The sequence below is a fragment of the Microtus oregoni genome, unplaced genomic scaffold (assembly GCF_018167655.1).
Source record: "Microtus oregoni isolate MIOR12 unplaced genomic scaffold, Mior012 000019F_ref0000042, whole genome shotgun sequence".
Taxonomy (NCBI): Eukaryota; Metazoa; Chordata; class Mammalia; order Rodentia; family Cricetidae; genus Microtus; species Microtus oregoni.
The window spans coordinates 3078691-3103696 of NW_024543078.1; the positions used below are offsets into that span (position 1 = coordinate 3078691).

General features: G+C 52.6%; 1 protein-coding gene across 2 annotated transcripts; it reads left to right on the top strand.

Annotated features, from left to right (window-relative positions):
* Positions 1 to 15395: 15395 nt before the first annotated feature.
* On the top strand, positions 15396 to 24931 carry Ptbp1 (polypyrimidine tract binding protein 1). 2 transcript variants are annotated; one of them, XM_041668855.1, is made up of 14 exons: positions 15396 to 15517; positions 17184 to 17214; positions 19175 to 19247; positions 19402 to 19721; positions 19809 to 19979; positions 20056 to 20166; positions 20239 to 20413; positions 20583 to 20660; positions 21301 to 21446; positions 22456 to 22489; positions 22895 to 22987; positions 23102 to 23318; positions 23467 to 23544; positions 23624 to 24931. In XM_041668855.1, the coding sequence occupies exons 1-14, from the start codon at positions 15510 to 15512 to the stop codon at positions 23754 to 23756; spliced, it is 1668 nt and encodes a 555-aa protein (XP_041524789.1). In that variant the 5' UTR covers positions 15396 to 15509; the 3' UTR covers positions 23757 to 24931. The 2 variants fall into 2 exon arrangements, with proteins under 2 accessions (XP_041524789.1, XP_041524790.1); XM_041668856.1 differs by lacking the exon at positions 20583 to 20660.
* Positions 24932 to 25006: the final 75 nt, after the last annotated feature.

The following is a 25006-nucleotide window of genomic DNA, read 5'->3' on the forward strand; positions in this document are numbered from 1 at the left end:
ACACACACACACACCAAAGAACAGGACACACACACACCAAAGAACAGGACACACACACACACACACACACACTCACCAAAGAACAGGACACACACACACACACACACCAAAGAACAGGTCACACACACACACCAAAGAACAGGACACACACACACACACACCAAAGAACAGGTCACACACACACACACCAAAGAACAGGTCACACACACACACAGTAGGCTGCAAATTGAGGGAGAGAAAGACACACACACACACACACCAAAGAACAGGACACACACACACACCAAAGAACAGGACACACACACACACCAAAGAACAGGACACACACACACACCAAAGAACAGGACACACACACACTCACCAAAGAACAGGACACACACACACACACACCAAAGAACAGGACACACACACACACACACCAAAGAACAGGACACACACACACACACACACCAAAGAACAGGTCACACACACACACACCAAAGAACAGGTCACACACACACCAAAGAACAGGACACACACACACACACACACCAAAGAACAGGACACACACACACACACACACCAAAGAACAGGACACACACACACACTCACCAAAGAACAGGACACACACACACACACACACACCAAAGAACAGGTCACACACACACACCAAAGAACAGGACACACACACACACACACCAAAGAACAGGTCACACACACACACACACCAAAGAACAGGTCACACACACACAGTAGGCTGCAAATTGAGGGAGAGAAAGACACACACACACACACACAGCAAAGAACAGGACACACACATACACCAAAGAACAGGTCACACACACACACCAAAGAACAGGACACACACACACACACATACACACACCAAAGAACAGGTCACACACACACACACACACACCAAAGAACAGGACACACACACACACCAAAGAACAGGTCACACACACACACATACACACCAAAGAACAGGTCACACACACACACACACCAAAGAACAGGTCACACACACACACACACACACACACACACACCAAAGAACAGGTTTAGATCCCGGGAAACCTTTGTTTCTTAAAGCTGGGCGGCTGCTCCTGCAGGGAGATTTGGGCTCTGGACCTGGAGTACTGGATATAGTGTTTTTCCTCAGGGAAAGCTCTACAGAGTCATTTGAAAAACAGTTCCTTTCCTTTTTCTTTTTTTTTTCCTTTTTTCTTTCTTTTTCTTTCTTTCTTTTTTTTTTTTTTTTTTGGTTTTCCGAGACAGGGTTTCTCTGTGGCTTTGGAGCCTGTCCTGGAACTAGCTCTTGGAGACCAGGCTGGCCTCAAACTCACAGAGATCTGCCTGCCTCTGCCTCCCGAGTGCTGGGATTAAAGGTGTGTGCCACCACCACCCCGCAGATTGCTGAAATTTTAATGCCAACTGAGCTACAGAAGACCTTTTCTCAAAACATTGTTGATGTACACCTGTCATTCCAGAACTCAGGAAGTAGAGGCCAGAGGATATCCTGGGATACTTGAGACTCCTCAAACTCTGTCTCCCAAATAAAAAGTATTCCAAGATTGAGGTATATTTTGGGAGTATCAAACCCCAGTAATGAAAAATTTTTTTTTTTTTTTTTTGGTTTTTCGAGACAGGGTTTCTCTGTGGCTTTGGAGCAGTAATGAAAATTAAAATACATTTTTCCTCCACCTTTTCCTAATGCCTCTCTGAATTCCACACAATGTCTAAAAGCCACAAAAAACGTTTTAGACACCCGTTGTGTTGTGGGTGTTATGAAGCTTCTCCTGTGATTGTTTTTCTAACAAGGGGACTATTTTATCTGGATTTAGAAGAGCCACTTAGAAAACACGGCAGTAAGGGACTCTGGGGCCTGTGGTTGCCTGACCGACCGACCAATTCTAGAATCCTCCAGGATAAAGTCTAGGAATTTTAACCCTCTTGGGGCCACAGAGAAGTTGGGGTAGCAGGCAGAGTGAGTCTCAACCCAGATCTCTTATATTTTTATTTTATGTGCATGGATGTTTTCCTGCAAATATGTCTGTACACTGGTACCACAGAGGCCAGACTCTACTTACAGCCGGTTGTGAGTCACCAGCTGGTGCTGGGCCTCGAACTGCGACCTCTGGAGTCACAGCCAGTGTCACCTCAGCCCCAGTGTGGATCTATTCAACACAATAATCTAAATTGTCAACCCAAGGGGCATAAGTTCCTTTAAGATATATATGTATGGGGCTGGAAAGATGACTCAGAGGTTAAGAACACTGACTGTTCTTCCAGAGGTCCTGAGTTCAATTCCCAGCAACCACATGGGGGTTCACAACCATCTGTAATGAGGTCTTGTGCCCTCTTCTGCAGGCAGAAATACAGGCAGAACAATATATACATAATAATAATAAAAAATAATATGACAAATATAAAAATGATATATATGTATGTATTGTGTATAATAAGATATGTATGTATTGTGTATAATAAGATATGCATGTATTGTGTATAATAAGATATATGTGTATGTATTGTGTATAATAAGATATATGTGTATGTATTGTGTATAATAAGATATATATGTATGTACTGTGTATAATAAGATATATGTGTATGTATTGTATTTAATTTTGGGTAAAAGTGAAAGACCTGGATAAATCCAGACCCCCCTAGCAGGAAAAAATAGAGCCAAAAATCTAAGCAGGGAGAGAAGATTCAGAAATATGGGAATAGCCACAAAATAGCTGAAGATAAAGTTAGATTGTAATCTTGAAGTTAGATTGTAATCTTGAGAATAATCTTGAGAAACAGGGAGTTGCCCCCTTGTGATCATCACTGGTATTTTCGGAATTTTCTATGACGTCCTCCCTACCGCTTTGGATTACTGCGCTGTGGTTTCTTCCTTTAAAAACCCCTTCTCCCAGTTACTGGGGTCGAACTCCTCCCCTGCGTGGGTTATGAGTCTCGGCCCCAGTGCACTGGTTCCTGTTCTGTCAAATAAACTTCGTGTGATTGCAGCAAGGACGGTCTCTCGTGAGTTACTGGGGGTGGGGGTCGTGTTATCCTGAGACTTGAGTGAGAGTCTCCCCACACCGGGGGTCTTTCAAAAGTAAAAAAAAAATGCAATTAATTGAGTCTTTTTTGTTGTTGCTGTTGTTGTTTTTCGAGACAGGGTTTCTCTGTAGCTTTGGAGCCTGTCCTGGAACTAGCTCTGTAGACCAAGCTGGCCTGGAACTCACAGAGATCCGCCTGCCTCCCGAGTGCTGGGATTAAAGGTGTGCGCCACCACTGCCGGCTCATTGAGTCTTTATAAACAACAACCTTGGTGCTGTGTTTCCTTCATCCCTTACACTCCTACACAGACCTTTGTCCATCCTCCCTGTTGGAGCCCTCTCCCCATTATTTTGTTCCCCATTTCTCCCGTTTCATGTCACCTGAATCCCGCTGTTCCTACTCCCATCCCAAGACCCCCGTGCCCCCACTCATGGTCCTGGTCACCCTTTTCCAGTTTCTGCGGTTACTACAGGCTGTGCACTCACATCCGAAGATTTGGATGCTTGTCTTTCAGGGTCTGGGTGACCTCACTCAGTGTGATGCTTTCGCTTTCCGTCCATTTTCCTGTGCGTTTCCTGTTTTTCATTCCGGCTGAACAGAACCCCGGAGTGTATAGGCACCATGTTTTCATTAGCATTTCGCCAGTTGGAGAACATTTAGGTTTTCCTTTTCTTAGTCATTGTGAACATAGCAGCAATAATGACTGAACCTGTGGGGTAGGGCGTTGAGTCTTTTGGGCATCCGGATGCCAAGGAGCGGTATGGCTGGGGCGTGTGGGAGATTCGTCTCTGGACGAAATCTCTGCACTGATTTCTGTCACAGCTCTAACACCAGTTTGCAATCCCGACAACGGAGCATGAGGGTTTCTTTCCTCCTGGTTCACCTCCAGCGCGCATGCGTTCTCTGACTGGGGCCGTAGGTTGAAAGTAAATGTCGCTGAAGACACTCCACTTTAGGACTGAGGACTCAGGTGGTTTGAACCGGATCCACCCTGGAGGCTCCTTTCCTACAGTCTAGCTTCCACAGTTCGAGAAAATGCTACGGCAGTTGCCAAGTTCAGGAAGTAATTAGACAGTCCACCTGGCTGAGACACGTATGAACCATGGTGACTAACATGGCATGATATCCTTAAAGGTTCTGCAGTAAGCGGTACTTAGGTGTCTATGGCAACCAACATCTGTCTAATTGTAAGGGTCACTCCACAGGAGAGGCAACCCTCGTCTAAGAAGACTCTCTTGGTGTGGTAGTGCTGTAAGACTTTAAGACAATCCTGAAGCCATTTTTGACAATTCTGAATCCTCTCAGCCTCTGTGCCATAGTGCTTCCCCTCCTCCCCTGGGAACCAAGGACCTAACAGCTACACTCGCACGTACTCAGTTCCTGAACAATTACCCATATATGTATGCTTTGGTTCGGTCCCCTGGGAAACGGGATCAAAATGACCTCTTACCTCATCTGATCTGGCAACAGCTCTCCAGTCAATTATTGGTAATAGCCCTTTCAAATAAGCCAATCAGAATAGTCAAAGAACAACCTCCCTTGCTTCTGTGGCCCCTTTAAAAGTAGACTGTACCAGCTATTTGAGGTCCCTCGGCTTCCCGAATGCTGGGGGACCCTGTCATGACAGAATTAATAAAATCCTCATGCTTTTACATCGGCTGTGGTATGTGAGATGGTCTCTGGGGGTGACTCCTTCTCAGTGTTTGGACGCTCGAGTCCAACAGTGCACGTCTTTAATCCCAGGCAGCCTGGGCTCCAGAGTGAGTTCCAGCACAGCCAAGGGTTACAGAGAAACCCCATCTGGGGGTCCAGGGAACGACACTCATTACAGTAAACAGGGACCATTGCAAATTTAAAAACATCCTTTGGCCTGGCGGTAGTGGCACATGCATGTCTTTGATCCCAACCTGGTCCACAGAGTGAGTTCCAGGACAGCTAGGGCTGTTACACAGAGAAACCCTGTCTCGAAAAACTAACTAGATAGATAGATAGATAGATAGATAGATAGATAGATAGATAAAACGTCCTTTGAAAGAAAAGAATAAAAACCTGGCCTGCCAGCTAAACCTGTTGCCCAGCACTCTGGAGGAGGAGGTAGGAGAGTTAAGAGTTCAAGGTTATCCCTTGCCCTGTAGTAAGTTTAAGGCCAGCCTGGGCTACATAACACACTGTCCAAAACATGAAAAAGAAAGAAAGTGCCGACTCGTCATAATGGTTTTTCTTCTCCATGTGAGGCCATAGGACGCTCACCAAGCAGTTCTGATTGGTTACACAAGGGTTGTGTCCCGGACTGGCTGTGCGGTGTCCCTCACGAGGCAGAAGGCACTGCAGCCACCTGAGCCACCGCTGAGACCAAGATCAAGTGTTGGTTACCCGTTATGAATCATTGATCACCCACACCCTGTGATCCCCATCTCCAGTTTCCTGCATTACCCCTGATAAAGCCCTAGGGAGGGGATGGCCAGTGTAGGGTCGGGGAAGCCAGCAGCAGGGCTGCCTTGATGACTTTCTGGCCCTAGAGCCCCAGGGGACCCACCCGCACCTTCAAGGACAATGGCTTTCCAAGTCCACGGCAAGTGGGAAGCCAGTTGCAGGGAACAGTTCGGCTCTGCCTGCCTTAGTTTTTCAGAGATAGGGTCTCCCTGTGTAGGCTGATCTTCCTTTCCCAGTACTGGGCTGGCAGACACCCCACACGCCCCACCTGCTGGCACTGCGGGTTTGTTTTATGTTGGGTTTCTTTTTTTTTTCTTTCTTTCTTTCTTTCTTTCTCTCTCTCTCTTTTTTGGTTTTTTTTTTTTTTTTTTTTTTTTTTTTTTGGGTTTTCGAGACAGGGTTTCTCTGCGGCTTTGGAGCCTGTCCTGGAACTAGCTCTGTAGACCAGGCTGGTCTCGAACTCACAGAGATCCGCCTGCCTCTGCCTCCCGAGTGCTGGGATTAAAGGCGTGCGCCACCATCGCCCGGCCTCTCTCTTTCTTTCTTTCTTTCTTTCTTTCTTTCTTTCTTACAAGTTTTCTTTGTGGTGTAGCCCTGACTGGCCTTGAACTCAGATAGCCACCTGTCTCTGCACCACCTCCCAGTACTACCAGCACTAACACTGTAGTTTTTGGTTTGGTTTGGTTTGGTTTTGGGAGACAGTGTTTCCCAGTAGCTACAGAGGAGCCTGTCTGCAACTTGCTCTGTAGACCAGGCTGGCCTCAGACTCACAGAGCACTCACAGCCTCCTGAGTGCTGGGATAAAGGGGTGCACCGCCACCCGGAAGCCCTGTAATTTGAGGTGCACTACTATGCAGGGTCTCCCCCTGGTGGTGTAGATACAGGGCCGGGTCATTTTCTGGATTTTTTTTTTTCTTTTTGGAGACAAGGTCTCTCTATGTAGCCCTACTGCTACCCCTGGGGCTAGCTGCCTCTGGACAGAAGCGTTCCCCCAGTGCTGGGATTGTTGGCCTACACACACGTTACTTTGTCTCTCTTTCCTGTGTTTTGGTGCCAGAGATGAAACCTAGGCCTTCCTAAGGAAGATTCATCCTCAGTACTTTGCTTTTATTCTTTTTACATTAAGAAGATGTCTTAGAGAAAACAAACAACAAAAACTATTTGTGGGGCTGGAGATTGCTCAGTGGTTAGAGCACTGACTGCTCTCCTAGAGGACCTGGGTTCAATTCCCAGCACCCACATGGCAGGTCACAACTGTCTGTAATTCCAAGATCTGACACTCTCACACAGACATACGTGCAGGCAAAACACCAATGCACATAAAATAAAAATAAATTGTATATATAAAGAAATTGTTGTCCTCGGCTAGGACTGGGGATGGCTCGGTGGTTGAGAGCTTCATTCATGAAGCCCTGAGGTCCGTCCCCAGCACTGTGTAAACCTGCTCTTGTGTAGCTTACCCAACACCCAGGAACCTAGGGTGTGAAGGCAGGAGGGTCAGGAGTTCAAGGTCATCCTGGACGAAGTAGTGAGTTTGAGGTCAGCCTGGACTATTGAGGACCCTATTTCAAAACAAAAACAAAATCATGTCCTTTACACCTGTTGATTATAAAAGTTAAGGTCTAGAAGCCACAGAGGCTCACACGGGGGGTATGAACCCCAAAAATTCATCCTGGAACTATCAGCTGGAGGGCTCTCCAGGTCCCTTGATATTCTCTACCTTTGACCCTGAAACCAGGAGGCGAGAAAGTGGCAGCTGGATCATTTCCAGCCTGGCTCAGGTTCACCGTCTTATCTAGACATCTCCCTTTTAATAAATTTTGCAAGGCCTTAGAGGGAAGCCTGCAGACAGGGCCGTTGCTATCCCCGTCTCCATGGCTGCACGGAGACCCAGGCATGCTTGGCCCCGCTCCACCCACTGTCCTGGATGCTCAACAGTCTGCACTGCGGTGACCTGAACAATCTGGGCAGCTCAGGAAAACAGACTTAGTGTGGCTCACATAGTAGAGACTGCTAGGATGGGAGAGGCAGAGTCTTGTGTAGCCCGCTCAGCCAGGCAGTCTGTGTGTGCGCCTGTTCTCTCTCTCTCTCTCTCTCTCTCTCTCTCTCTCTCTCTCTCTCTCGTCAGAATGTCAGAGTCTTGTGTAGCCCAGGTTGTCCTTAAATGTAGCCAAGAATAACTTTGAACTCCTGATCCTCCTGTCTCCACCTCCCCAGGTTTAGAATGACTGGTTGTACCACCAGGCCCCCAGGGCTCCCTGTATGGCAGGTGAGCATTCTCTAAACTGAGCCCCAGTCCTAAACGTCCCTCTTCTGTGAACCCTTTAGTCTCAACATTCATGGCCTCCACGTACATTTGCTGAGACCCTGTTTCCCACAGAATGACCCATTCTCTGGTCTCTGGTTGTCAGGGATGTGGACAGACCAAACCAGACTCGTCCAGGCAAAGCAAGGTGTCTCAGTGAGTAAAGGCTCTTGCCAAGTTGTCCTGTGACCCTCCACATACTCATGGCATACAACCCTACCCCAAAATAAATAAAAAAACAAAGAACAAAAATCCAAAAGCATTTTTTCCAATGGCCTGGGGAGATTTGTTGTTGTTGTTGTGTGTTGTGTGTGTGTGAGTGCGGGTGCCGGTGACAAGCCAAAGTGCTTACACGGTGCTCAGAGGATGCAGGAGTGAGTGCCATCTTCACCTGAATTCCTGGGTCAGACTCAGGTCATCAGGCTTGGGCTGCAAGCAATTTTGCCTATTCTGCCACCTAAATGGTTGTAAACAATCTGCAAGAGATTAGGATATTCTCTTCTTGGGAACTGAGGTTGGCTGAGAGGGACAGAGACCAGTGCTGGGATCGCCATCACGGGCACAGAGCATTCATCCTGCAGAGGAAACGGTTGCCGTGCGGTCACCCACCCAGCCCAGAGTCAGGGAACCCACTTCCTTTCTCTGGATCCCTGTCGGAGCCCCACTCTGTGTGGTCTTTTGTGTGGGTCTCACTCAGCACAGTGTCCTCAAGGCCCCTCAGAGCTGTGGTGTCAGAGCTCTCCTGAGGAAGGGCTGAGCTCTGTGTCCACCCTCCATCCCCAGGGCCACATGTGCCCAGTTACCAGCGACCACCACAGCTGCTGCTGATTCTGCGTGCCAGGGATGGCCAAGGTGCCAGAGGGTTCCCCGCAGTTTCTGAAAGTCCCTGTGTGAAGTTGGCCAGTTTCCTCCTGCTTGGATGGATGGCCGTGGTTCTAGAGTCTGGGAAACACTATCTGGGATCTTATAGGGAGGGGCAAGGTTGGGTAGCCTTTCCTGCTGGCCTTGGGGGTGGGGTAGCAAATGCGCTGTTGTAAATCAGGGGTGGAGGTAGGGTGGGTGACGCGAGGGTGGAGAATTCTAAAGGTTTAGGGAGTTTCCTTCAAGGTCGTGGACAATTAGGGAAGGTCTTTCTTTCTTTCTTTCTTTCTTTCTTTTGAGACTGGGTTTCTCTGTAGCTTTGGAGCCTGTCCTGGTCCTGGAACTAGCTCTTGTAGACCAGGCTGGCCTCAAACTCACAGAGATCCGCCTGCCTCTGCCTCCCGAGTGCTGGGATTAAAGGTGTGCGCCACTGCCGCCCCGCTAGGAAAGGGCTGTCTGTCGTCCCTGGTAGACAGCTGTCGCAGAGGTACAGAGGAAGAAGTTCTGAGAAGCCCCTTCCCACTTCCTAAATGTTCTCTGTGGACCAGTGGTGGGCAGGGTCAGCCTGTGGGAGCAGGGTCCCTCCCTTCACCACTTGAAACCTTGGTCACCAGCACCTTCTCTTTCTCACTGGGTCTCCCTGGAGCCCTGAGGTTGGAAGGTTAAAAGCCCTGAAACTTCCCTTTAGTGGTTCTCCCCAGACCAGACTGCCTGACCCTGTGCTAAACTGTCCAATCCAGTAGAAATCTGGGAAATAGGAGGCAGAGGCAGGAGAAACCTAGTCTCGAAAAAACAAAAATTAAAAAAAAAGAAATCTGGGAAATAGCCAGCGGTGGTGGTGTACACTTTTATTTATTTATTTATTTATTTATTTATTAAGGATTTCTGCCTCCTCCCCACAACCGACTGGTGTACACTTTTAATCCAGCACTCTGCAAGCAGAGAAAGGTGGATCTCTGAGTTCGAGGCCTAGTCTACAGAGTGAGTTCCAGGGCAACCAGGAATACACACAGAAACCTCTCAGAAAAAAAAAAAAAAAAAAAAAAAAGGAAATCTGAAAAATGGGGCATGGATTCCTGATAGTAGCCTGCTTTATTGATTTTTATCAAGGTAACAATTAGATTAAAAACTATTTGCGAGCCGGGCGGTGGTGGCGCACGCCTTTAATCCCAGCACTCGGGAGGCAGAGGCAGGCGGATCTCTGTGAGTTCGAGACCAGCCTGGTCTACAAGAGCTAGTTCCAGGACAGGCTCCAAAACCACAGAGAAACCCTGTCTCGAAAAACCAAAAAAAAAAAAAAAAAAACTATTTGCAGCCGGGCGATGGTGGCGCACGCCTTTAATCCCAGCACTTGGGAGGCAGAGGCAGGCGGATCTCTGTGAGTTCGAGACCAGCCTGGTCTACAGAGCTAGTTCCAGGGTAGGCTCCAAAGCCACAGAGAAACCCTGTCTCGAAAAAGCAAAAAAAAAAAAAAAACTATTTGCAGTGCTGGAGAGATTGCTTAGTGGTTAGAATATTGTTTTCTCTTGCAGAGAACCCACATAGTGGCTCAAACCACCTATAACTCCAGTCCTGGGGACCCAACGTTCCCTTCTGGCCTCCTCTGGCAATAGACACACCACATGGTACACAGACATCTATATGGGTGAAAGACCCATGTAAATATAATTAAAAATTTTTTGAGAGTCTAAGTAGTCCTTGGCTGGCCTGGAAATCCCCATGTAGATCAGGCTAGCCTTGACGTCACAGAGATCCATGTCACCATACCTGCCTAAACAAATTGTACTTATAAAGAAAAGAGATACTTTTAATTCACACACCAGCGGCTGGGTGTGGTGTCCAGACCTCAGGTGTCTGAGAGGCTGAGACAGGAGGGTTTCAGTCTTCAAGGTTCTCATACAGAAACCCCCAGTGACGGGCAGGGGTGTAGCTCAGGCACACAGCCCTTGGCTAGCAGGTTTGGAGCCCTGGGCTCCATCCCCAGCAAGGCAAACAAATAGGAAACAAGAAATCCCAACCATAAACATGTCCTTCGGTGGCCTTGTTTCCCTTAGTAGGGAGTAAACGAGGTATCCCTGTCTTACTTGTGTTCTTCTGAGAGTTTCACTTGGCCAGCTCTGAGGCCCCTCGCCCTGGCCTATCTCCTCCTGCACGGGAGTATCATCTTTCTTGTAACAAGCAGGCCAGTGTGCCTCTCAGACAAAGGCCAGGTGAGCCTGTCTCTCCTCATCTCAATCATTCATGAAGACAGCAGCTGGTGAGGCTTGGGTGGGCGCTGGGCAGGCAGGGGACAAAGTCAGGCCTGCCATGTGGGATAAATAATATAGAAGCCCAGGGCATCTTTCCTAGCAGGTGTTCTGCACAGGGACAGAGAAATTGTAAAATGGCCGATCACTAAGCCATGGTTCCCCCAAGGTCAGTCTACCCTGAGGAGGACATCTAAGATTCCGGTGGCCTGGGGTGGAGGCTCCCAAAGCCAGGTTCTTTTGCAGGGATGAAAGGCCAGTCACAACCTTTAACAGCTTGCAATGGCTTTTCATGACCAGAGGTGGTGGCCTCCACAAAGATATATCCAGTGCTGATCCCCAGAGCCATGGCTGTGGCACGGGGCTTGGGCTATAGATCAGTGTGAACACTGGTCTGGTGGGGTGGGGTCCCTAGTTCCCTACCCAGCACCGCAGACTCTCCAGATACAATTCGGGGTCCTGAGACAATCTGAGATTAGACAGGCAGGGCTCAGAAAAGGAGACTTAGGAAGCAGTATGAGAATGTTACGCCCAAATCCGTGGGTCCCCACAAAAGTCAACAAAGGAGACCGAGTCCCGTATGTAAAAGCCAAGAGCCTTTATTTTAGTCAAGTTTGCAAACTCGGTCTCTCTGCATGTCTAACATATTGGAATATCCGGAGAGCCCCGAACTCAATTAGAATAGGGTTTTATAGTAGTAAAGGTGGGGGTGAGGGGTTTCTGAGGTTTTAGGACCTCTGATTGGCTGACATTTGTCTGGGGTGTCCTGGTGACTGTGAGCTGGCAGGTGTTTCTATCTACAGTGCTTGGAACGCCAGGAATTTCCTTGAATGGTCTGCTCTTGGTTAAGGGTTGGTGATCTCAGCCTGTGGTTTCTCCTGCAGCCCCGCATTGTCTCAGGGTGAACAACTGAGACGCCAGCCTCCACTGAAGTTCACGGATGGCCAGAGTCCCGGGTGATGATGGTTGGAGGAAGTAAAGGCTTAGATTATCATGGCTGGCCCTCACGAGAACAGGCACATACAGGGACGATGAAACTCCATCACAAGCCCCAGACACTGGAACTCCCGAGTCTGGGAGAGGCAGGAAAGAGACTTCCTGTGCAGAGCTGGGTCTCAGACTTCTGGACTCCAGATGCAGGGCTTATATCTGTGTCGTTAGACGCAGCCCAGCGTGGGGAACTGGCTTACAAAAGTAAATACAAAACTATTAATCAATTTTTTAAAAATGCTTTGGCGGCAATGGTAATGAAACCCAGGACCTCCTGCGTGCTAGGCTAAAATCCTACTGCTGAGCCATGCCTCGAGCCCCACCACAACTACTGGGGGACTGATTCTAGGTGGGGTACCATCCTGACCACTCCCCAGCAGCCCCTTACTGGGGGATTCTAGGCGGGGGGGGGGGGGGGGGGGGGGGAGGGGGAGGGGTAATCCACCTCTGAGTCAGGTCTCCTTCCCTCTAGACTAAGTTGCCCAACCTGGTCTTTTGTTTGTTTGTTTTTTTGAGACAGGGTTTCCCTGTATAACAGTCCTAATTAACTCTCGCAGTAGACCAGGCTGCCCTTGAACTCACAGAGATCTGCCTGCCTCTGCTGGGATTAAAAGCGTGCGCCACAACTGCCTGGCCCCACCACTGCCCGGCCCAACCTCGTCTTGAACTCACTCTGGCTGCGTGTACCAGTCTAGACCTGTCATTCCCTGACTCAGAAAGAGGATCACTGAAGACTTGAGGCTAGCCTAGGATTAATAAATTCTAGGACAACCAGGGTCACAGAGTTGAGATCTTGTCTCAAAACAATCCAAGCTGGGCACAGTGGCACACACCTTTAATCTCAGCACTTGGGAGGCAGAGACAGGCAGGTCTGGATCTGTGAGTTTGAGGCCAGCCTGGTCTATAGAGTGAGTTCCGGGACAGGCAGGGTTACAAAGAAAAAACAAAATCAGCCGGGCGGTGGTGGCGCAGGCCTTTAATCCCAGCACTCGGGAGGCAGAGGTAGGCGGATCTCTGTGAGTTCAAGGCCAGCCTGGTCTACAAGAGCTAGTTCCAGGACAGGAACCAAAAAGCTACGGGGAAACTCTGTCTCGAAAAATCCAAAAAAGAAAAGAAAAAAGAAAATCAAAAACCAAAACAAAATAAAAACAACAACAACAAAGAACTCTCTGTACGACATGCTGCTCTTGAACTCCCAATTCTCCTGTTGTCTCCCAGGGACCCTCACTTTATTCCTAGCTTGGTAAGGGTTCCTGCTGAGCTGTGGCCCTGTTCCTCTCTGCTCTGCAGCCCACTACTTGGGGTCAGTCAGCTCTCCCTCCACTCTCCTGGCCACTGTAGACAGTTATGGAAGACCTGCACTTCACACATAGGCTTTTCCTCCTGGCTTTGTGGCTCGCTCTCTGCATGGGGGTTCTGCCTGTTTCAGAGATGGGGGGACACAGTTTTTCTGTATACTGGGAGAAGGCTCTGAGGAAAGATTAAGGGAGGGAGTCGGATGCCCCAGAGAAATGTTGTGCAAAGGCCCTGAGGCAGAGCTTCAAAGAGGGAGTCAGGCAGGTTAGGGAATCTCAGTCGAGTGTTGGAGGTCTGACTAGAAACCAGACAGGAAGACAAAAAAGGCCATTTAAAGCACTCGGGAGGCAGAGGCAGGCGGATCACTGTGAGTTCGAGACCAGCCTGGTCTACAAGAGCTAGTTCCAGGAGAGGCTCCAAAACCACAGAGAAACCCTGTCTCGAAAAAACCAAAAAAAAAAAAAAAAAAAAGGCCATTTAAAGAGTCCAGGCTCCAAAGCGGCTTTTTTTTTTTTTAGTTTTTCTGAGACAGGGTTTCTCTATAGCTTTGGAGCCTGTCCTGGCACTAGCTCTTGTAGACCAGGCTGGCCTCGAACTCACAGAGATCCACCTGCCTCTGCCTCCCTAGTGCTGGGATTAAAGGCGTGCGCCACCACCGCCCGGCCCAAAGTGGCTTTTAATAGACTTAGCCAGTGTAGACCTGTTCTTGGAGACCGGCAGTCTCCACCCCAGCACATCCACCGATACAGGTTGGCTTCCGAGGGTGGGGCCCATGCTTGGCACCAGCCACCAAGAGAACAAAGACTGGCAGTCAACCTTGGCCTCGAATGGTGCAGTCAGGACCTGATGGGAGTCCCAGAGGGCTCAAATCCTCAGCTTGCTGGGAGGCTTCTTCTAAATCCGCGGGATGGTCCTGATTAGTGATTCTGGGCCTTCTGCAGGCTGACTGGGGCCTTAAAGACCTCTCCTGGAGGGGCCTCCGTGGAAATCGGCAGCCGCCCCTAATCCAGGCTGGAATCCTCTGGCACCAGGCCCGCGTTAGGGCTCTAAGGCTGTTGGGCCCCTGGCCAGGCCTGCAAGAAACCAGCGTGGCTGCCAGACCCACCCTCCTCCTACTCGGCGCTCAGGACCACAGAGAAAGGAGGCAGGGTGCTCGGCTCACCTCTGTGGAGGGAGAAACTTTTCCCCTTTCCTGGGCTTTTTTCTTCTTTTTCTTCTTCTTCTTCTTCTTCTTCTTCTTCTTCTTCTTCTTCTTCTTCTTCCTTCTTCCTCCTCTTCCTTCTTTTTTTTAGCAGAAAACGAAGTCAACGAGAATCCGAATAATTTGCGTCTTTGGGAGCCACATCAAAGGCATGCCCAGAATCTCTCTGCAGCCTGCACTAGGCTCTGAAGAACCCGCTCCAGCTCTCACCCCACCCCAAGACTGGAATGCAGAACCCTGGCTCCTGGGGTATCCGTTTGGAGTGCTGTCTCGGGGTGGAGGGTCAAGAAGGCGAGGCTCTGCTCCTACAGTGGACTGTGCTTGCTCCTGAGCCTAATTGTATGGCATGCAACTCGACACTTTGTGGCCTCGTTTTCCCCAGCTATAGGCAGAGCCAGCCACACGCCGGTCTGTTTTGTCAGTTTCCCCTTTGATGCAACAGAGGTGGCGCTTGGCCGCTGTGGGGTAGACAAAAGATGGAAAGGAATACTGCACAATCAAGTCGGGACTGTGGCTACGAACCACGTGGCCTCCATGGCCCTGCTCTCTAGTCTAGGAGAAACTCGGTTTAAAGGCGAAGTTTTGGTCACGTGACTGCAAGCAAGCTGGGGCGATAAGGGAATTACTGCCCGGTTTTAAGATGGCGACACACTTCGCTTTGCCCTCATGCTGAAGGCCAACGGCTTCCATTGCCCGCTTGCAACATGGCGGCAACCTCCCGCAAGCACGCTTCTCTGCATCTGACCCGCCACGTACCCACTCTCAAGATGGCTTCCCACGGACCGGACCGGGGCTCACTCATTGGCTCGGATGCTATCACGTGCGCCGGCTCGTTTACGCCCTCCCCCTCCCCCACAGGTCGTTTCCGTCCTCCGCCTTGACTGAAGGACGTCTCGCCCAATAGCCGTCTACAGCCCGTCTGGGTTTCGCCCTCGGAGTAGCGCCCTGGCCAATGGGAGGCGTTGGCGGGGGCAGGCACGGTTAGCCACGCCCACCGTCCGCGGTGGGAGCCAATGAGTAGCGCGCGCGGGGGACGTGTGCGGGCGTCTCCGCCATCTTGTGAGTCTATAACTCGGAGCCGTTGGGTCGGTCCCTGCTATTCCTGCGCCTCCGCTCCGTCCCCCGCGGGTCTGCTCCGTGTGCCATGGACGGGTGAGTAGTGCCGCGCCCCTCGCCCGCCGCTCTCGGCACCGCGTCCCCGGCTCGGCCGCCACGCACGCCGGCCCTTCCAGCCGCTGCGCCGCGCGCGCGCGTGGCCGGCCTCCGTCCGCGTGGCGCGCTCGGAACCCGGGCGGCGGAGGTCGGCGAGGAGCCCGGCTGGTTTAGGGCGGCCGCACCCATACCCTTCGAGCCCACTCTCCCAGCGCACTTCCGGCGGCCGCGCGCTCCTCCGGAGCTCCCCGGCGCCCCCTCCCCGCGTGCACGCGCTCCCCGGTGAGCCGCGCTCACAGGAAGCGGGCCGGCGCGCTGGCCCTTCCCGCTTCCCGTCCTCCAATGGGTGCCGGCTCTCCGCGTGCCCGACGGATGTCCCTTCGCGCTCCCCGTCCGGCGCCGCGCGCGCGCGTGCGTGCGTGGGTCTGAGGGCGCGCGCCCTCCCCGCCTCGTGGGAAGGTGTCGCGAGGATGGGTCCGGGTCCTCAGTCCCCGGCCGAGGCGCGATGGGCCGGAGCGCGCGCTTGCCTGGCCTCTGGCCTCCCGCGCGCTTCCGCGACGCGCCGCTGCGCTCGGCAAACTTTTGTTTGTAGTTTCGGGTTTGTTTTGGAGACGGGGGTCTCAGTGTAGCCCAGGCTGGCCTCAAACTCAAAGGTCCGTGCCCACGCCCCCCGAGTGCTGGGACTAAAGGCCTGCGTTGGTAGTTCAGACTTTTTTCTTGAAACTTGTTTGGGTTTTTCGAGACAGACTGACCTTGAATTCCTGAGGTTCCCAACTTAGCCTTCGTAGTACTGTGAGTCACCATGCTTAGTAGCAGCTTTGCTCTTTTCTTTGAAGAATCAGCCCTACAAAATAAAGTATTTCGGCGTGGCCTCAGGACTTCTCCCTGTTGAAGTCCTCCTGTCCCGGCCTGAGTGCTGATGTGACACGCGAGAGCCTGCAGATGCAGTCGGTTAGCGAGTTACCAAGACTCTTTGAGCCGGGTGTGGTAGTGTGCACCCTTAATCCGGGCCGAGACGGGTAGATCGCTGCGTTCTGGCTCCGCCGGGTCTTGTAGAGAGACTGTCCCAAAGGGCTTTGGAAGACATGCAGTAAAGCAGAGAGGTGCCCACTAACGATCATTGTCACGCAACCCAGGCACCACTTCCCTAGGCGGAACTCTTGGAGTCACTTGGGAACCTGGCCAGCCAGGGCGGGCTTGCTGCTGCCTGTTAATGTGGGCTAGGTGCAGCAGGTGAGACGGAGTGCAGTCACGAGGGGCTGGGGTTGATCAGTAACCTAGGGTGTATCCGGGCAGCTCTGTTGGTTAGTAAATGGTAACAAGGCCACTTTGACTGCCATCAGCCGCCTGGCTCTGGAGCTCCCCGCCCCCACTCAGGAATCAGTCTTTGGCTACTGCCTTTACCTGCTTTCTGGGCTTCTGGGATTATAGGATACCCAGGAGTCGAATAGTGGACCCGGGTCACTGGTAGACTTTGTAGAAAGTGGCCGGTCGCCTTAATGTGTTTGAAGGCAGGAGCAGGGTCTTGCATGGAAGGAGGGAGGGGCTCCGAGGACAATGATGGCCCCCTTTCAAGTGGAGACTCAATGGGTGGTTCACTTCCCTGCCCAACTGGCAGAGGGCCCTCCAGGCCCCACGGTGCTGATGTCTCTTTTTCTCTCCACAGCATCGTCCCAGACATAGCAGTCGGTACAAAGGTAGGTGTTTCTTGCTTGGCATTGCACCCAGCCCTGCTGTAGTCAAAGCTAGACTGTGCCTGCTGTAAGGTGGCCTGCCCCTGGTCCAGTCTGCAAAGACTAGTAGGCAGAGGACGGCACAGGTGCATACACACTTGCCTCCCAAGTGATGTGTAAGACCCTTGTCTGGGTCTGACTGTCTTCATATGAGCAGTGGGCTCAGGCATTTGGGCACTTACTGAGTGTTGCCCGCCCACGTGGGTTTGGTTTGGAGGTGTGGCATGTTCTGAGGTGAAGATTGTACACTTGTCTGAGTCTCTGCTGACCAGGCAGGTCTCCCCTGGACTCACATAGCAGGAGACAGTAGCACGCCTCTAGCTCCATTGGCACTTGGGGGTGGGGCCTAGGACTAGAAGGGCTGCAGGTCTGTGTGTCGAGGATTGGTCATGTTCTCTTGGGTGAGCTATTTAGAATTGCCTGCTAGGCCGTAGTGGGTGGCAGTAGTTCCTACCCTCAGAAGGCCCCACAGGTGAGACCCCAGGGTCACCCCAGCCACTGACAGCTGACTACCAGGCTGCTGTCTGGACTATCTTCGTTCTTTCCTGAGTGGACTGTCTGCACCTGCCTGCTGCTCTTCCTTCCTTCAGATTCAGACTAACCTGTGTGTTCAGTGGTCGAGGGAGGGACCCCACTAAGGTCCAGGCCTGCAGGTGACTGGGCAAGGTGTTGCTTGGTGACCTGGATTGCCTCGTGGCTCCACGTCTGCACAAGACTCCATTGTGGCTGGCCACAGCACACTGGGCAAGTTAGAAACAGGCAGCTCTGCGTGGAGAAAGAGACCAGGCCTTCCTTGCTCTGGACTGGCTGGCGAGCATTCAGAAGGCTGCGCTGACAGGCTTCCCTGTGCTGTGGTCTCACGTGCCTCTGTCCGCATAGCCACTTGGGGTTGTTGGCCCAGGTGCTGGAGTTCCTCTGATAGTCTGGGCTCCTGAATCTATTAGGAGACTGTTAGTGCTTCTGCAGCCTGCCAGGAACAGAACTACAGGAAGTGTTGCTCCTCCCGCCCAGTCCAGGCGGAAGTCACCCTCCCAGTAGGGTCAGGCCTGAGAGACCTCATGGGAGACTGGCTGCCAACAGGAAGTGACTTCCTGCAACTCTGATGTGGACACGGTGTTCTGGGCTTTGCATGTCAGGGTCTTGCCCCTCGTGCTGGGCAGATCCATGTCTCTCTGTAGCCCTTGATCTTAAGACATTAATGTGTAAGCTTCAGGTGGGCGCAGGACATGAGGGACTTCTTGGGGTTCCCAGGTGCTGATCTCTAGACCTGTCAGCTCACAGTGTGTTACTGGAGGATGGAAGCGAAGCCCTTGGTAATGTTCAGTGAGGGTGAAATAAGACATGGATGAGATGGTGGCCCCGTGTCCCTTGGTGTTTAACTTCAGGATCTGTGGCTGGCTAGGAATAGATAACCAGGGAGCTCTGCCCCCCCACCCCCAGCCTCTGGTCTGAGGCTTACTCTGGGTGGCAGGCCATCTCTTGCTGTACTGAGCCTGCCTAGGTCCTCTGGTTTCCAGGGAGGGGTTGGCTCAGCAAATTGCTTCTGGCAAGGAGGGGTCCCCACTGTGGGGTCAACTTGGGTGTTCCCCAGTGAGTGGCTTCCATCACTGGATGGTCCCACTCACCAGGTATAGCCACTGTCTCTCCTTGGAGTATGGCCAGGGCAGCAGGGTTGAGCTTTGTTTCTGTGGAAGCTGCCAGCACCTCTGCTAGGAGGATACCGTGAGGCTGGCAGCTGTGTGCTCTCCCTCCCACATGGCTGCTGGCCCAGAGCCTCAGTAACCACTGAAGGCTGCTGGTCATGAGCACTAAGCCACAGGCAGGCTTAGGACGTTATACACATCCCTGGGGGCTGGTGTATGCTCGGTGGGTAGGAAAGGAGGAGGGGTCAGCCTGGAGTTGAAGCTTCATGCTCTCTTCCCAGCGGGGATCCGACGAGCTCTTCTCCACGTGTGTCAGCAACGGCCCCTTCATCATGAACAGCTCGACTTCAGCAGGTGAGAGTGCTCAGGCCACACTTGGCCTTTCTCAATCAGGGAGTGCCCTAGGGAAGCCTGGCTTGGCAACGGGAGGGGTTGGGGAGAGTAGGACCCAGCCAGAGGCAGGAAAAGGGTTGCAGTCTCCCAAATGCACCCATATTCAATTTTTCAGCCAATGGAAATGATAGCAAGAAGTTCAAAGGCGACAACAGGAGCACGGGGGTTCCATCCAGAGTCATCCATGTCCGCAAGCTACCTAGTGATGTCACTGAGGGCGAGGTCATCTCCCTGGGGCTGCCCTTTGGGAAGGTTACCAACCTCCTTATGCTGAAGGGGAAGAACCAGGCCTTCATTGAAATGAACACGGAGGAGGCTGCCAATACCATGGTCAACTATTACACCTCAGTGGCACCCGTGCTGCGGGGACAGCCCATCTACATCCAGTTCTCTAACCACAAGGAGCTCAAAACTGACAGCTCGCCCAACCAGGCGGTGCGTCCTCAGGGCAGGCACAGGCGGGTGGGTGGTCTGGCTCCTTGCCTCAGCCCTGGGTCGCAGCTCATGATGGTTCATCCACAGCGTGCCCAGGCAGCCCTGCAGGCCGTGAACTCTGTGCAGTCTGGAAATCTGGCCTTGGCAGCCTCTGCTGCTGCCGTGGATGCTGGAATGGCAATGGCAGGCCAGAGCCCAGTGCTCAGGATCATTGTGGAAAACCTCTTCTACCCAGTGACCCTGGACGTGCTGCACCAGGTGAGTGGCTACATGCCCGACACCAGGGAGTGGGTCCCATCTGCCCGCAGCTGGGACTCACACAGCTCTCTTGCAGATCTTCTCTAAGTTTGGTACAGTCCTGAAGATCATCACATTCACCAAGAACAACCAGTTCCAGGCGCTGCTGCAATATGCTGACCCTGTGAGCGCCCAGCACGCTAAGCTGGTGAGTTGGGCTTCTGGTGAGGTGGGCAGTGGTATTCTTGGGCCACACACACTCACCATTGTCTCCCCATAGTCGCTGGATGGCCAGAACATCTACAACGCCTGCTGCACGCTGCGCATTGACTTCTCCAAGCTCACCAGTCTCAATGTCAAGTACAATAATGACAAGAGCAGAGATTATACTCGGCCCGACTTGCCTTCTGGGGACAGCCAGCCTTCTCTGGACCAGACCATGGCGGCAGCCTTTGGTAAGATGCTGTACTGAGTTGCACCAAGTCAGTGGGGTGGGAAAGGCCACCTAGTTCTGTCAGGCTCCCCGCCACCCTGGCACTGCACAGCCCAGCCACTCAGCAGTCCAGCCCATGTCCGGCCCAGCCGTGAGGTGAGGTGCAGTGATTAGTGTCTGTTTGTTTCTAGGTGCGCCCGGCATAATGTCAGCCTCTCCGTATGCAGGAGCCGGGTTCCCTCCCACCTTTGCCATCCCTCAGGCCGCAGGTATTCACGCTCATCCTGACCCCGGCGCCTGCATGCCCACACAACCCCATAGCTGCTCATAGACCGGGATGCCTCTGGCCCTGAGTATCAGGTCCCGGGCCCCCTTGTGGGGAGAGGGGAAGGGGCCTCTGGCAGCATTCCCAGGCAGGTAGGGCAGGGCAGGGCAGTATCAGGCAGGCTGGGCCAGGCGCCCTCCGATGGTGTTGCAGATGAGGTACTAATCATGCAGTCTTTGGTCTGGTTCCCTTCAAGCACCTTGGGCGAGGACGAGGATGCAGTGTCCCTAGTAGATTGAATTTAATGGCCTGGTAAGCAAGTGGCCTCCAGGGCTGAGAAGCATGGGCCTCAGCCTCCGCGTGCCGCCCGAGCCTGCATGGAGGAATGGGCGCCGCATGCGTGCACAGCCGGGCGTGTCTGTGGCAGGCCCTGCTTGCAGAGGGCCCCTGTCGACCAGAGCTTTTGTGCTGTCGGGCGCATGTAGCCTGAACACACTCGGACTGGCCATGGTGCCAGGCAGTGTGCGTGGCCTCTTGGGCAGTCCATAGCCAGATGACACCTTGTGGCTGTCTGTGAGAAGAGGGTGCCTGCCTCTTCTTGGCACAGCCATCCAGACTCAAATCCACACTACTTTCCCTTGCAGGTCTCTCTGTTCCTAATGTCCACGGAGCGCTGGCCCCCCTAGCCATACCTTCTGCTGCTGCCGCTGCTGCCGCTGGCCGCATCGCCATCCCAGGCCTGGCAGGCGCAGGGAATTCTGTCCTTTTGGTCAGCAACCTGAACCCTGAGGTATGTGGGTGTTGCTCTGCTCTGCTTGTACCTGGAATAGTGATGGGTGCTGGTTGACCACAGGTTCTGGTGGGCGCATTGGATGGCAGGCACAGTGTGCACAGGCTCGGTGCCTTCTATCTGCTCCTGTCGGCCTCCGCTCCTCTCCAGCTGCTCTGAGGTTTTCTGTTTTCCTCTCAGCTCCGTTCGCACTCTGGCCCTCAGTGCTCAGAGCTGGGGTGTTTTTCTTGCTGTACAAGGCAGTCTGAGTTAATTTGGGGCATGGCAAGGAGAAGGCCTGGGAGTGCCTGCTGGAGGGGCGGTGGCTCAGGCCAGTGCCAGCCAGCTTGTCTGTGGCGGGAGCTCTAGAAGTGGCCCTTGAGGCCCAGTATTACTTTTTCAGGATGTTCCAGGATGAGTCTGTGCGTGGCAGTGCCTCAGGCTGCTCTCTCTGGCTCCTGTGGCTCTCCAGGCCTGCCCTGCTCCAGCCAGTTCACTGCAGCTGTCCTGAGCTCCACGCCCGCCACCTGGGAACTAACAGGCTCCACTCCTTGCCTCAGTTCTTAGTCCTGGCTGCAGTGCTGGCCATGGCCCTTGGGCCTGCGTGCAGTGCTTCTCTTCACTCGCGTGAACGTGTGTGTGCAAGAGTGTGCGAGTGAGTGTGTGTGGAACACTGCCTCATTTTCCTATGTATTTACTGACCTGTGTTTTGCTACTTTTTTCTTTCCTCCCCTCCCCTCCCAATTTTTTTTTCTTGCCTGATCCGGAATTTCTTTGCCAACTGACTGCACGGTTCTTCTGCTTCCTGTTGTTGCTTGAAACAAACAAAACATAAATCAATAAAAACAAACTCCCCTCTCAAACCCGCTCTCCGGAAACCAACCTGCCCTTGAATATTAACATCCTGACAACTTCATCATCATGAACCTGCTCGCCTGCGGGGACTGTCTTCCTCGTGGACGATTGGCACTCGCCCCCTTGACCTCTCCCTCTCCCTGTCCCCTGCTGCCTTCCTCTGCTGTCTCTAAAGAGAGTCACACCCCAAAGCCTCTTTATTCTCTTCGGTATGTTATTCTCACTTTTATTATCTTGGTTTCGTTTATTTGATTATTTTACACCCTGAGATGTACTATTGAGTTTGTGTTTGGCCTTCTGCCTCGGTCCGTGGTTTGCTTCCGGTTTGCGGATTGTACTGAGTAGACACGCATGGTTACCACCCTGCATGCTTCCAGAGCTAAGCGTGTCAGTAGCATGTGAACTGGGCTGTTCTGACAGCTGTCTGGAGTCCGAGACTGCCAAGCACAGTGCCCATTAGCAGGCCTTGGACTATGAGACGCAGGCTCCCGGTACCCACTAAACAAATCTGGCCGGGGAGAACTTGGGGCGTGAGGGGTGGGGAGTGGGTGGAGTGAGTGGGTGGGAGAGGTTAAGGGGCCGGGCATCTCATTCTCTCTCCCTGGGCTTCAAAGGCGTCTATGGTGATGTGCAGCGGGTGAAGATTCTGTTCAACAAGAAGGAGAATGCACTTGTACAGATGGCCGATGGCAGCCAGGCCCAGCTGGGTGAGAGCCACTGGAGGGGGGGATAGGCGTAGGCTCATCCTGACTGCGGCTGCTGGTGGGAGCAGGTGAGCGTGGGGCCTGCTGCTTATGTGTTTGTTTCCCACCCTTGCCCAGCCATGAGCCACCTGAATGGGCACAAGCTGCATGGGAAGTCAGTGCGCATCACACTGTCAAAGCATCAGAGTGTGCAGCTGCCTCGTGAGGGACAGGAGGACCAGGGCCTGACCAAGGACTATGGTAGCTCACCTCTGCATCGCTTCAAGAAGCCGGGCTCCAAGAACTTCCAGAACATCTTCCCACCTTCAGCCACTCTGCACCTTTCTAATATCCCGTGAGTGAGTTAGCCAAAGGGTAGCTTGTCCTTTTGTGAGCCCTGAATGGTTCCTAGTCTTTGTCTCTGCCTGCTGCTGTCCTTGTATTGTGCCCCCCCCCCCCATATGTGTGTGGGACCCAGCTAGATGCTTCTTGTCTGCCTGCAGGCCCTCTGTGTCAGAGGATGACCTCAAGAGCCTCTTCTCCAGCAACGGTGGTGTGGTCAAAGGCTTCAAGTTCTTCCAGTGAGTACAGCCCCCCCCCCCCGCCCCCGCCTTTACCCTGCCTGAGCTCCTCTGACCACCCTGCACCCCACCCCTGCAGGAAGGACCGCAAGATGGCACTGATCCAGATGGGCTCCGTGGAGGAGGCAGTGCAGGCGCTGATTGAGCTGCACAACCATGATCTGGGCGAGAACCACCATCTGCGTGTGTCCTTCTCAAAATCTACCATCTAGATGCACGTGGGCCTGCGACAGCTTCCACCATTCCAGAAAAAGCCACTTTAAAAGCAGCTGAAGTGACCTTACAGACCAGAGATTTTATTTTTTTAAAGAGATCAGTTTACCTGTTTTTAAAAAAATTAAATCTAGTCTACTTTGCTGTGGCGGGAAATGGCTTAGGCCACAGAGGCCCAGTCAGGCCCGGCACCATGCCTTGAGGAGCTCAGGCGTGAGGCCACAGCGGTGCCCCCGAACACAGCCGCTTTCTCGTGCCTTACAAAACCAGCCCACTTGCGGCCACACACTCACCCTCTCAAGCCACCAAGTCTGTCGCTAGACCTGCCGGTGAGCCGAGGCCTGCACTACAGGCCCCTATGCCGTGCAGGAACCGTGGCCACCGCCCCCACCCCTTATAATCAAGTGACATGATTCTCCCATGTCCCTGGCCTGCCCAGGAGGCCAGGCCATCCTCAGCTGCCTAGCCTCATGTGACCTTTGTATTCTGTTCTCTGTGGTCACAGACACCTGTGCCTAGCAATATTTCCACTTGACCAAATACCCAGATCTTTTTCCATTTATAAGAGATAGAGTTTTAAGTAACTTTTTATAGCGATGATACAGTGGTATGTGTGTACTCTTTAAGCTTCTGTGTCCCTGTGCTCATCCCCTCCTTCCTGGTGACCAACTTCCGGGTAGGGCCCAGGCCAGTGCTGCCCCTGCCTGGGGAAAACAGCCCTGAGACCATTGGGCTCCTACCTTCAAATTTTGGACCAAAGTTGTTTTTTTGCCTGCCTCTGACTAGGCCCAGGTGAGGGGCTGACCTCCAGGCCTTAATGCCCCTCGCGATACGCCCATGTCGTGCCTAGCCTGTCTCTAGGGGAGGGGTTCCCTGGACCTTGGTTCTGTGAAGGAGTGGCAAGAGTGTACATATTTATGATTTTTATACCTGTGTGGGGCTGAGGCAGTGCAGCAGTTTTTTATGGTGACAGATATATATTTTGGTAACAACTACAGGCTCAGTATTGTCCCAGGGCCAGCCCTGGCTACATTCCACCCTGTCCCAGATGGTATGTTGGGAAGTTTCCATTAAAGCAGTTTTCTAACCTGTGCCTTCCCTGAGCCCTTCATTCTGAGCTGTAGAGGTATCGCCCGGGCTGGGCCTGGATTCAATAAAATGCCTGTGTCCTGTGCCTCTGCCTGTCATTGGGCACTGGGGACGGGAGGGCTGGGGAGCTGCATGTGTCTTCTCCGTTAAGTACCATCTA

Bases quoted from the DNA above. Each gene is read 5' to 3' on its own strand.
- Ptbp1 (XM_041668855.1), top strand. The intron at 19,980-20,055 runs GTGAGTGGCTAC...GCTCTCTTGCAG, and splicing joins CCCTGGACGTGCTGCACCAG to ATCTTCTCTAAGTTTGGTAC. The intron at 20,661-21,300 runs GTATTCACGCTC...TTTCCCTTGCAG, and splicing joins TGCCATCCCTCAGGCCGCAG to GTCTCTCTGTTCCTAATGTC.